This window comes from Solanum tuberosum, unplaced genomic scaffold, assembly GCF_000226075.1.
Source record: "Solanum tuberosum cultivar DM 1-3 516 R44 unplaced genomic scaffold, SolTub_3.0 scf00430, whole genome shotgun sequence".
Classification (NCBI taxonomy): domain Eukaryota; kingdom Viridiplantae; phylum Streptophyta; class Magnoliopsida; order Solanales; family Solanaceae; genus Solanum; species Solanum tuberosum.
The window spans coordinates 353,218-365,503 of NW_006239366.1; the positions used below are offsets into that span (position 1 = coordinate 353,218).

General features: G+C 32.5%; 2 protein-coding genes across 2 annotated transcripts; both read right to left on the reverse strand.

Moving 5' to 3' along the window:
- Positions 1–698: 698 nt before the first annotated feature.
- On the reverse strand, positions 699–2,098 carry LOC102585906 (protein LURP-one-related 5-like). The gene is made up of 2 exons (XM_006363539.2): positions 1,706–2,098; positions 699–1,177 (listed from the first exon to the last, which is right to left on the reverse strand). Exons 1-2 carry the CDS (start codon positions 2,078–2,080, stop codon positions 713–715), a joined length of 840 nt encoding a protein of 279 aa, XP_006363601.1. The 5' UTR covers positions 2,081–2,098; the 3' UTR covers positions 699–712.
- A 5,739-nt stretch (positions 2,099–7,837) lies between these two features.
- On the reverse strand, positions 7,838–8,974 carry LOC102586234 (uncharacterized). The gene is made up of 2 exons (XM_015303500.1): positions 8,560–8,974; positions 7,838–8,337 (listed from the first exon to the last, which is right to left on the reverse strand). Exons 1-2 carry the CDS (start codon positions 8,657–8,659, stop codon positions 7,922–7,924), a joined length of 516 nt encoding a protein of 171 aa, XP_015158986.1. The 5' UTR covers positions 8,660–8,974; the 3' UTR covers positions 7,838–7,921.
- Between the last annotated feature and the right edge of the window lie 3,312 nt (positions 8,975–12,286).

Consider the following 12,286-nt stretch of genomic DNA (forward strand, 5'->3'; position numbering starts at 1 on the left):
ATGTATCCGAGATACGAAATACATAGGATAGTACCGAGTGAGATGGAGGGAAGCGAGTGAGATTTGTCTATGCATCTTAGATACATGCGAATCAACTTGGATACGATGTATGTAGAACAAATTACACCTGATTTTAACCACATATATCCCGAGATACATGTATCTGAGCATATCCAAATCTGGTAAGATTTGTAATATTGCAAACTAGAATGTGTATCTAAGTAATTAACTTCTAAACTAGTGGGATTTACATAAGTTTCCTTTTAAATTTTTTTTTTATAAGTGGGTGGGTGATCTATGGGTTTATTTGGATTTCCATATTTTATCCACTTTATTATTCATATATATTTGTATGAGCTTTCAAAATAGGTTACAATGAAACTCATAGTACTCATTTAAAAAATATGAGTATCCATTTAGTTAATATGAGTTAAATGAACTACTTCCACTTATATGAACAGAAATTGTCACCCTTATCTTTAAATCACTCATGTTTGTTAGTTAGACAAGAATATTTAGTATTATTACCTGTTGTATTGGCTGAGCATGTTTCCGAATGGGTGGTTAACTAACTAACAAACTGGTAATTACAGTTAGAGTAAAATGACTCTTTTACCCTTACAGGATATGCCTTAGTCTTCAAATTGCTTTAAACAAACTCCCACAACAATTTTTTGTCAACAAATTGAATTTGATAATTTAGAGATAAAAATCAATTACATTTAGAACAAATAAGGGGAGTGTATGAGTTAGGATACATACGATCCAAAATAATAACAAAAGCCATAAAAATGTGAGGTTCAAATCCTGGTTGCACGACCAAGCTAAAAACATCGTCGCTAATCAAAATAGTGGTGTGAGTAGTAGCGTTAGCTACTTTTCGCGATATATTTGCTACAATATGACCATCTGAATTTGTGATGTTGCAATTTCGCCTACGAAAAGAACCCTCCACTCTGTAATTTGGCCTCCTCTGCCTCTTTTTCATGTCCATGACAATATTATCATTTTCTCCCGCAACAAATACTTGAGCTTGGCATGACGAAGTCGTCATGCTTGCTCCCATCATCGCGAACAAAGATGATGGAGGTCTTCTCATTACGAATAAAGGAGTGGATCCGTCATCATCTTCTCCTCCGTTATATCCATTCCATTCATATTGTAATTGCGCGTTCATCTGTTAATATATAGATGCATGATTATATATATATGATTCGTAAATTGATTAATGGTTGAATATTGATAGCCTTCTAAGTTTATCAGTAAATTTCATTTAAATATATGAACTATGGTATGTTCTAGTTTAGCTAGCACCTGAATATATAATCATGTATTTCTCTTAGACACCTAAAACTTTTGTGCGTGTTCTCAAGTGTCATTATGTATAGTCAGATAAAATATGACACTTTCTTTAATATACACATCAACATCAATTGAAATATGCCTGATTTATAGTTTACTGAGGCTAACACGAATAATCAAAGAAAGTGATATATTATACGTGATAATGAACACGTGTAGAAATTTTAGCAAAAATTTGAATCGGAAGTATTTAGTATCTAATATGAATCATGTATTTAAGAAGTGCTCAAGCGGAACATGTCATAATCCTGAGTGTCTAAATGAAATTGACTAACAAGTTAAAAGGGTTATCGTTGTATTCAGTCTTGATTTGTAACAAGAAATGAAGATGAACCATATGTACCTGTGGTCTCAATGTTAAGAGAGGTTTACCCTGTGCGTCCATGAGTACTAGTCCGCTGGACCGGCTGCCCCGGCTAGCGATGGCCCGATTCTTCCTTCGGGTATAGTTGTCAACCCGAAAAACTAACCTCCCTTGCTTATCGAACACCGTGAATCCATCCGTACCTTGGAAACTCATACTCGATTTCTTCCAAACCGTGAAGATAGACGGGGAATTAACCCGTGGTCTACTTGTTATTACACGAGGTAGACGAGGAGGAGGAAGAGGAGGAAGACGATTATTATTATTATATTCACGATCATCGTCTTTGTTGTAAACAAGACGTTTGCGTCGCAAAATTTTAGGATGATGATATGATGGATGAATTTTTGACATGTATGCAAGTAAGATGGTTGTAGTATACTTGCCCTTGTTGATCTCTTAATAAATATAATTAGATTAGAACAAGATTATTATTATTATTATTTTATAATATGATTAATATATATAATCTCTCTATTTAGTTTTTGATCTAAACATAGTGGAAGATGACGAGTCTTTGTCGCGTTCGAATGTGTTATAAACCTAGTACGCAAAATATTAATTAACTATTCTAATTAAGAATGTTAATTGGAAGATTATTGGCCATGCTACAAGAATTAATGTATTTATGTGGAAAGAGATACCTATATTATACTCCCTTCGTTTAAAAAAGAATGGTCTAGTTTGACTTGACACGAAATTTAATAAAATAAAGAAGACTTTTAAATCTTGTGGTCCTAAATTAAAGTTATGTTAAATGTACAAAATTACCCTTTAATCTTGTGGCCTTAAACATGCCAAGTGGAAAACTGAAATTAAAATGTTACCAAAAAAAGAAAAGAGTCATTCTTTTCTAAACTGACTAAAAAGGAAATGAAGTCATTCTTTTTTAAACGGAGGGAGTAACTAATTTATGTTTGTTTAATTAGTAATAAGAAATTATTAGTGGATGGTATTAAGTCAAGTGGTTATTAACAATGTTAAATATCAGGATCAAATTGAGGTAGGGCCAGCTGGCCTTATGTCCACTTCCATTATTCCTAGTTACATAAAATAATAATAATAATATTATAGGTATAGATCTCTCTAAAGTTTATATTAATCAACTAATTATGATTAATGGTATAGGTTAGTTGCCCACTGGAAGAGTAATCCCCCTATATATTTTGGTCGAAAAAATAGTAAGGAAAGAAAGAAGAACGCAAAAAATTAACCTCGAGGATATAATTAAGCGGCATCCAGAGGAATCTTAGTAGCTTAGTTGGTTGGTAATTTGAATTTTTGCTTTATTGGTGAGGATTCGATTCCCCACATTGTAATCCACTCCCACATTTTCGCTTCCCCACCCAAAATTTTTAAAGAAAAAACACACATCTAATTCTTGGTTTCTCGTAGTTGACTTCCTAATTATATTATTCACGTTCTAGATATGTAAGGGTGTTGAAAATTTGGTTCTTATAGGATGTGTGGTATGTTTATATGATTTGGTGGTCTCCACCTTTCAAGTTAGTTACTATTACAATTGAGTTAAATCTTAGATTCAATTCTTAACATGATATAAGAATAAATAGAGATCTTAAAATTGAATATTACTTACTGCCACCCATTATTAAAGAAAATCTACACGTATTTTGGCCCATAAAAAAATCAAAATCACCCGTAAAAAACGTAGGAAGAATATATCTAATAAAATAAATAAGAGTATATTCATGCTTACCCACTTCAACAAATATTACTTTTTTCTTGAGTGGAGTACACATAAAAAAAAAATGAATCAATAATATTTTTGGTTGGTTTTCCATTCGGGGAATTTGCATTAGAGCCTTGATTAAATTAGAATTGCGTACTACATGGTTCATTTGAGGGTGACGCTCCCAACAAGATGTTCTATTATCCAAGGTTCGAATCGGAGAACTCTAATTAAATGTGAAACAATCTCCCCACTGCACCACAACTCATATTAGTAGAATTGAATATATATATATATATAGTATGAATCAATGACTTATATCAAATATTTGACCGACGAGAAGAAATATTGGACTTGATCTCAGCAAAAGGCCAGAAAAGCAATATGCATCGCCTGAGTTGCTCGGACTCTTTATTTTTGGTGCCGCATATGTGTCGACACGATATGGATGTGGGCGTGGGTGTGAGATCCATATCCGAATTGGTCAACCTATTTTGAATACTTTGACCAAAATCGATGGGGAAAGTCTCGACAATTTTAATGATTTCTGTAATCAATACAAAAGAGCTAAGGTGAAATTGAAGGAAATGAAATACATTTTATATAGAAATTTCTATGCCATTCCTTTTTCTTTGATCTCCTTCCGGATTCTCCTCAAGTTCTCCACACAATATCTCATAATTTAGGTTTTATAAATCTATGTTTAGATATTTTAATTATTTTTAGGCAAATCCCTGCATCAGTATCCGTACATGGATCTATATCTTCAAATCTTTAAAATTAAATCATGAAGAATCCAACATATAAATCCGCACCCGTATCTACACCCGTACTCGAGGCCGAGGCATGGCAACCTTAATTACCAGCCAATTATTACAACTACAACCACCCTGAAGTCTATGTGCTTATGTAGGGTCCTGCTTTCTTATTGGACCAACTTCAATTTGGATTTTACTATTTAATTACCTAATACAGCTCACGCATTTTCCATACTAAAAACCAAGTTTCTACGAAAAACAAAGAAAATTCTAAAATAGAAATGCTTGAAAGTAGTCACACCTAGCTAGAATATTTCTCTCATCGTTAAGGACGAGAGAAAGTTATTCGGATGGTAAATATCCTTCACTACTTTCAAACTTAAAGTTATGAGTTCGAGTTATCAAAGGAGTAAGGGGAGGGAGTAAAAAGTAAAATAATTGTTAAAGGTAAATTAAATTACATTAATTGAATATTTTAAAATTAAAATTAAAATATTAAAAACTATACAAAAGTATTATAAATTACAATTCTTCTCATGTTAATATAGTAATTTTTTTTTAATATAAATTTAATAGTCAAATTTTTTGTAATTTAAATCTCAAATAAATTAACAAAATATCATATAATTTAGAACAAAAGAAGTAAATATCGAACGATATGTTTATGAATATCTAAGGCCAATGTTTTGACGTTAATCCTGGTAATTATACATGATTCATGATCATTCTCTTCTTAATTAGCTATATTAATGTTTTTTTTAGTATTTCATTCAATGTTCGATATCTATATTGAATTTCAATTAGTTTAGATTCACATTTGATAAGGCTCCATTCAAAGGGTAACACTCTATAAAAAAGAATTTCATACTCATATTTCAAACTTGAAGCCTCTGATTAAGGAAGGAGCAACCTAATCGCATCACATTAGGTATATCAAGGTTAATGCTTTACTCTTGGTCTTGTATACCGCTTGCGCATCTGTTGTTGTTTTCTTATTTGTCTTTACTGAAGGTGGATTCCTCATAAAGTAATACATTACCACTAGGGCGGCTTAACAAACATGAAGATGTGAAAGTAAATCTTAAAAAACTAAGATCCAAATTATGTGACATAAATGAAATTTAGAATATTATTTTTTTAAAATTATTATTTTTAAATATTTTTAGTTTTTATTTATCATAATTTATAGTATTTTTATATTATTTTTAAATAATATATATTACTTCATGTGTTTTAATTTACGTGACACTAGAGCTGTTAAAATGGGTTTGGCCCGTTAAGTCAGCCCAACCCAACCTTTAAAATAAATAGTGTTGGACCTAATTTTTGGCCCATTTAGGAACGAGGATTTTTAGCCCAGCCTCATTTGGCTTGTTAGCCTCGTATGCCCAACCCGCGAGCCTTAGAGGCCAACCCGTGGGCTATAAATGTTAAAAATATTTATTATACATATTTTAGTAGTCTTTACTTGTAAAGATTTTATCAAAAAATATTTAAAAAATATGAAATCAAGTGCAACTCATTTGCATATCTCTTACATTTTAGGGCCATTAGCCCACTAACATCAAGTCTACTTTTGTTTTTAAATTTTCCATTTCTCCTTTGTTGTCTTATTTATGAAAAAAGTGATCATGTAATATTTTTTGCTCAGATGAATTTTACGATGATGTATCTTGACTATTATGTATTTTTATAAGTATTCATTGAAGTGTGTAATTCATAAATGAATTTTTGTATGTATTGATCAGACATCAATGTTCGATACTCTTAATTAGATAATCTTTCTAAGACACCAATGCTGTTCATTTTTTGGTTGAAGGGTCGACCCGTCCCAATCTGTGGCCCGCTTAGGGCTGGGTGGTGCTACTATTTTATAGGTCCTTTAACTAAAAGGGTCAACCCGTCCTAACCCATTTACCTCTCTAGCCCGTTAGAGTTGGGTTTGGTCGGGGCAACCCATTTTGACAGCTCTACGTGGCACTGATAGGATTTTAAGAGTCCATCAAATTTAAGTTGTTAATTATTGTGATTTTCATGTCATTTTTCAAATAATATATGTTACTTGTCTATCCTAATTAATGTTGCATCAATAGAATTTCGAGAGTCAATCAAAATTTTTATGACTATTAAAATTTAAACATTTTAAGTTATTGATTATCGTGATTTATAAGATTTTTTAAAGACTTTTAAATATTCAAAAAAGGCTAAAAAGAAAAAAATTATAACAAAAAATATTAAAATTACATAAATACCTTTGACTAGAAACACACATGTCGATCAAGAGATGTGCTTCTACACTTTTCTATAGAGTAGTAAAGTAAACTAATATCTTTAGTTTTTCTTCAAAGATATTTAAATATTCAAAAAGGCTAAAACAAAAAAAAATTATAAACAAAAAATGTAAAAAATATATAAATACCTTTAACTAGAAACATATATGTTGATCAAGAGATGATGCTTCTACACTTCTCTATATAGTAGTAAAGTAAAGTAATATCTTTAGTTTTTTTTTTTTTTTTGGTAAAGAAATAATTTTTACCGAAAGTGAATAGTTACATGTCAAACAGAGTTGACCACATGTAATAAAATTCTTTCTTTACCAAAAAAAAAAAACTAAAGATATTACTTTACTTACTACTATATAGAGAAGTGTAGAAGCAACATTTCTTGATCGACATGTATGTTTCTAGTCAAAGGTATTTATATGATTTTATATAACTTAAACTCCTTTTTGTAAGTCATTAGGACATCGTAGTAGGATGTACTTAAAGGACTCCTTGTAATATTTTATTTATTCTATTTATGTAAATTTCAAGAAATTTGTATTATTTCTGTTACATGCTTTAAATAAAGTCAAGGACATCCCAAAAACAAAAAACAAAAAAGTCAAGGACATCCTACTACGATGTCCCAATGACTTACACTTTGCACAGGGATGACTTTTTGAAATTTGTAGTCGAAAACACTTATTGATCATTTGAATAACTAGAAATTACTTCATATCTTTTTTAAGGGTAAAAAGAGAATTATTAAATTTAAATGTTTTCGGTTATAAAAATGTGATATTCTTTTTAAAACGGACTAAAAAATAAAGTATATTACATAAATTGAGATAAAGGAAGTATACCATAGTAGTGCGGGCATGGTTAGTCATCTATTTACCGTGGAATTCTTGTGGAATGTGTGTGTTGTGAACCAAGTTGACCCTGTAAGGGCGTATGAGCTCAAAAATGATAAATGAGACTGATTCAGTTCTAACTATTGAGTCGAATAAAATATTAGAGAGTTTTATTTGAATCCAGACTCAATTATCATTTGTTAAAAAGGACTAGGAGTTTGAAAGAATGGTTATGCAAATTGTTATGGAGTATTTGTATTTCCTCATCCCTTTTCTTTTGAGTTCTACTTCTCATCCTTTTCTTCTATCTGTGTTCTTCAATTTCCCTTTAGTTCTTAAATTCCTTTGTAATTCTAATTACGAGTTAGTGCAATATATTTATCGGTTGTTTGAGTTAAATTTGTGTTGGTCTAGTTATTGAGTTTGTTTCAGTGTGGGATGAAAGTAAGGAGGGTATTGGTAGCTAGCCGGGGAGGATCAACAATTTTGTGTATATAGATATATATATGTTAAGAAATCAACAAAATATTATAAATATTTGACACTGAATCCAATCATAATCATAGTATTAACTTGAGATCGTTGAAGAAAATCATAAATTTCAAATACTGAATACGTCTGGTTAAGGCTTAGAGCAGAGGAGTAGCACAAGAGGTACAATTACAAGTCTTAGGTACAAAAGCACAAACTCCGTAAGGCTTATTAGGGAGTTGGCAGTCTATAACAAAGCAACAAGGCAAGCTTGTACAGTTGCTGGGCTCTGCCTCTGCCTCTGCCTCTGTCTCCACCGCGGACACACAACACTTGCAAGCCAGACATAGCTGAAAAGGCTGCTGTTGTCGCGACCATAACCATGTCTTATTAGACTTATTATAATTATTAGCTGCTAATTCCATTTCCAGCTCCTGAGATGCTGTTACTAGTCTGTATTCTGTATCGCGATGCAGGGGCTCTAATCGTTTCCTCGTGGATACTGTCAATGATGTCTCATCTTGCTTCAAATCATCGTCATCGGACTCAATACCAGGATTAGTCACATGAGAGCCTGAACAATGTCGTTACAAATGAATTACCAATATACCTCATTCAGTAATATCAGGTCAATCAAAGGATATGTAAAACTAAACGTCTCTTTTGACAACTCTATCTATGCAGAAGATTTAAAAGTATTCTTTACTTTTTGTCCAAGTAAAAAACCAAACAAACAAATTGATACAGATAGAACATATAGCTTTGCAACAAAACTACTATCAAAGAGTTATATTACCTCTAGCTGAAACCATCATATCCAAACAATAGAAGAGGAGAACAAGAATTACTGGCAGTGATGATAGTTTTACAAGATTTTGAGCGAACGATTTCTGCATGATTCCCGACAATATGAGTAGGGGAGCAACCACATCAACCGCGAACCAAACTAGTGTCGCGTAGGAAGATAAGAGTAGTACTTGTAACTTGTATCTGTATGCAAACAGATTGTTATGTGTCAATTGTTCCTAAAAAATTTCGAGTTGTAAGACCAATAAAGAGGCTTATTGGTAAAGTGGTTGATCAAGGAATATATTCTAACTTTGATTGAACTCCATTCTCCATCTACATCTATGACAGTTGGAAAATTCTCCATCACAAATAGAACAAATTTAAACACTTTTATTGATTCCTAGAGAATAAATTAAAATTGGGGTTTTAGATACCAACTATATCCTAGAAAAATGTTCTGCCTTATCCCCTCTGTTTGCTTCTATCTGTTGGAAATAATTATTGGATCGGGTCCACCCATTAGGGGCACTAATTAGCCACTTAACCTTATCTTTTATGAAGGTCGAAGAAAAATAGAGTTTTTTCACATTAAAAGACGGTGAGGATTAATGTAATGCTCCGCATCTCTAAAGGATGTATCTATTTATATTTATTTAGATCTCTACGTTAAGTTTTGACGTAAGTTTCTAATAAATTAAGTTTGCAGGATTTTTGAGTGTTGATTTCGAGTAATTATTAGATTTTTTTTTTCCTTTTCTGAAATTTTATTTATTTGTTCATTTATTCAACTAAAATTTTCCTCTTAATTATGGTGACTACTTTTACAAGGTAAATAACGATACTATAAAGTCTATTTTGACAAGGAAAATAATGAAATTATGGAGTCTATTTAAATCGGACAATGAAAATGTTGGTAGCATTTTGTGGAAACAATTTTTAACTAACCTATACATACATTGGGATTGGTACACTCAATGCAGATTTTTCAGTCAAAACAAAATTTGGTGGAAAAGTAATGATTTTGTAGAGTCCGGAGCTAAAAGGGCAACTTTTTTTCTACAAAAAATAAAAACGGCACATCAAAAAAATTTTAACCAAAAGGGCAAAATCGTTCCTACGGAGCGATTTTGTTCTGACAAAAAATGACGCCGTTCCGCTAAAAGATTTTCTCAAAAAAATATTTTTTCTTTAAAATCGCTGCTATAGCAGCGTTTTTATATATTAAAAAAATTAAAAGTAAAATCGCTTCTATATGTTTAAGAAATTTTTAAAAAAAAGTTTTGAAGTTAAATGTCACATCCCAAACTAGAAAAGGTGTGACTGGCACTCGACACCTTAAGCAATCGAGTTAGCCACATAAACATACCGACTGACTCAACTGAGGGCTTAGACGGTCAGGCAGCATAACATCTAAAATACTGTGACTGGACCCTTAAGGTCATAACCTGAATATTGATAAGTCATATAGACGAAGGTAGACAAGCCAAAGATAATAAGGTACTAGCTAGCCGACAAGGCTACAATGCAAATATGCACACATACATACATATCTATACATGCCAAGCCTATGTGGCTGGAAACTGGAAGCTGCAGAAGGAAACCCAGAAATACTGTGTCCACAATAGCCTCTATGAGTGACATAAGCACTGGTCGGGACAAGACCCCGATTATACCCAAACAATACAATAAAAGTAACATCTTATGAAAGCTACATGAAGAAGAGGAGCTTACCAACTCACAGCTGAACCCCGAATCCTAGCAGAGGGGTTAATCAGAATCCCTACCTGGACCTGCACACACGAAACAAAAATGTGTCCCAGGCAACGGGACGTCAGTACGAATAAAAATGTACTGGTATGTAAGGCATAAAATAGATTAATAAATAGTGACTGTAAAAAGGGGAATAAAGATACCACCTGAAACAGAAACTCTGGTAGCCTCCATGGCTGACATCAAACCTTATATAGATTAAATATGCATGGTATGCTCGCATAATCGTATGTCGTGAATATATATATATGTGCAAATGCATGTCATACCCAACCAAGTCCTAGCAATGGTGGTGCCATCCGGTAGCGAATCGGGATCATATTCGCCAACTTGTGGCCATCTGTGTTTCATACGTATAAATATAGGCAATAGGCCCCATACCTTCCGATTATAGCTTGAAAGTATAATGCATAGCATGTAATGTCATGGATCTGTAATGCATTTGTTACTTGAATCATGTTGCCAATCTTGGCTCATTGGTACTCTTGTCCTCATAATCTCGTAATCACTTTCGTATCACATGCAAATATCTCGTGAAACTTATATAGTCGTAGATTAAACTGGAACACTTGACTTGGATTTAGAAAGGCAACTTAATCCTTGAGGATGTTCATAAAGAGCTTAAAGTTCCTCACTTAGTATCTATATATGTTTCCTTAGTGGTTTGTAAAAGAAAGTATTTTAGAAAAACATGTACTTTTGTAGTTTAAACCTACGATTTATATTTAAGAGTTTTGGAGATCGACGTTTTATTTTAAAGTTTTCAAAAATATAAATTAGCGAGGAAGGAGGACTGATTTCAAATTCATATTGTTCATCTCTAATCTTTTTAAGTTACTACACCTAAAGAAGAATAAGAATTTGTACACTTGGACCTATAGTCAAGCGAACCAACAAAATGACATAAAGACGCCAAATACCCTATCTAACCGAACGAGTGGAATAGCAACATAATGGAGTCACAAAAATACACCAGCTGCAATATCAATGCCTTTCACCAAAGGTCTTTCTAGTAATAGAGTAGTAAAACAATATTTGACGATATAGGATTCCAAAATTCGTGCTCAAAGGAAGTACAGTGCTTAGCCTTAACATACCTCAATTTTGGGTCTTGTTGTATCAACATGGATTGTACCCCTTCTTTACAGTATGTAATCTACAGAAAATCATGCCACACAATGAAATCTACAGAGAGTCATGCCACAAAACCATTACAGGCAGAATATTAACACGGCAGGGTCAAAGTAGCAATTTAGATATTACTAGCAGAGTAATTAGCACATGCTTCATTACCTTTTCTTCTCCAAATTATAACCCCAAATTAATTATGTAACATACATTTTTGCAGTAGCTATTAACAAGTTGAGGCCTACACAATAGTCAACAACAACCAAATAGAGTATGCCTGCACAACAATTAAAACTCGACATATCGCCACACCCCTATTTTCCAACCCAAAATAACCATAACCAAATCCTAACCACGAGTCTTCAAACCATTAAATCCATAAAAAAATATATGTATAATACAGTCTTATAATTGTTCAATATAACCATAATAACTTGAATTCGCCGCTTCTAATCATCATCCTATACGTTCGTCCAATAAATACATTTGGAGTCATGTCTTTCTCTTCATATGCAGTAAGAGCTTAAAAGGACAAAACCTAAACTTAAACTTGATGGATCTTGCAGTACATTAACATGTCTTGTCAATAACAAACAGTCTCCTTAAACGCAAGACGTTGAACCAAGAAGAGACAATTTGAAAATTGCAATGCAATAATTGAACCAACGTTACACTAATTTATGTTACAATTAAATATCCATCTATACTTCTTCTTCTCTTCCAAACTCAAATCAACAAGAACCACACACATACAAAGCATTTCCAAAAAAATTCCAGCAACAACAATATCAGAAAATACTTCAAAACAGCCCAACATCACGTAACTATCCAAATAC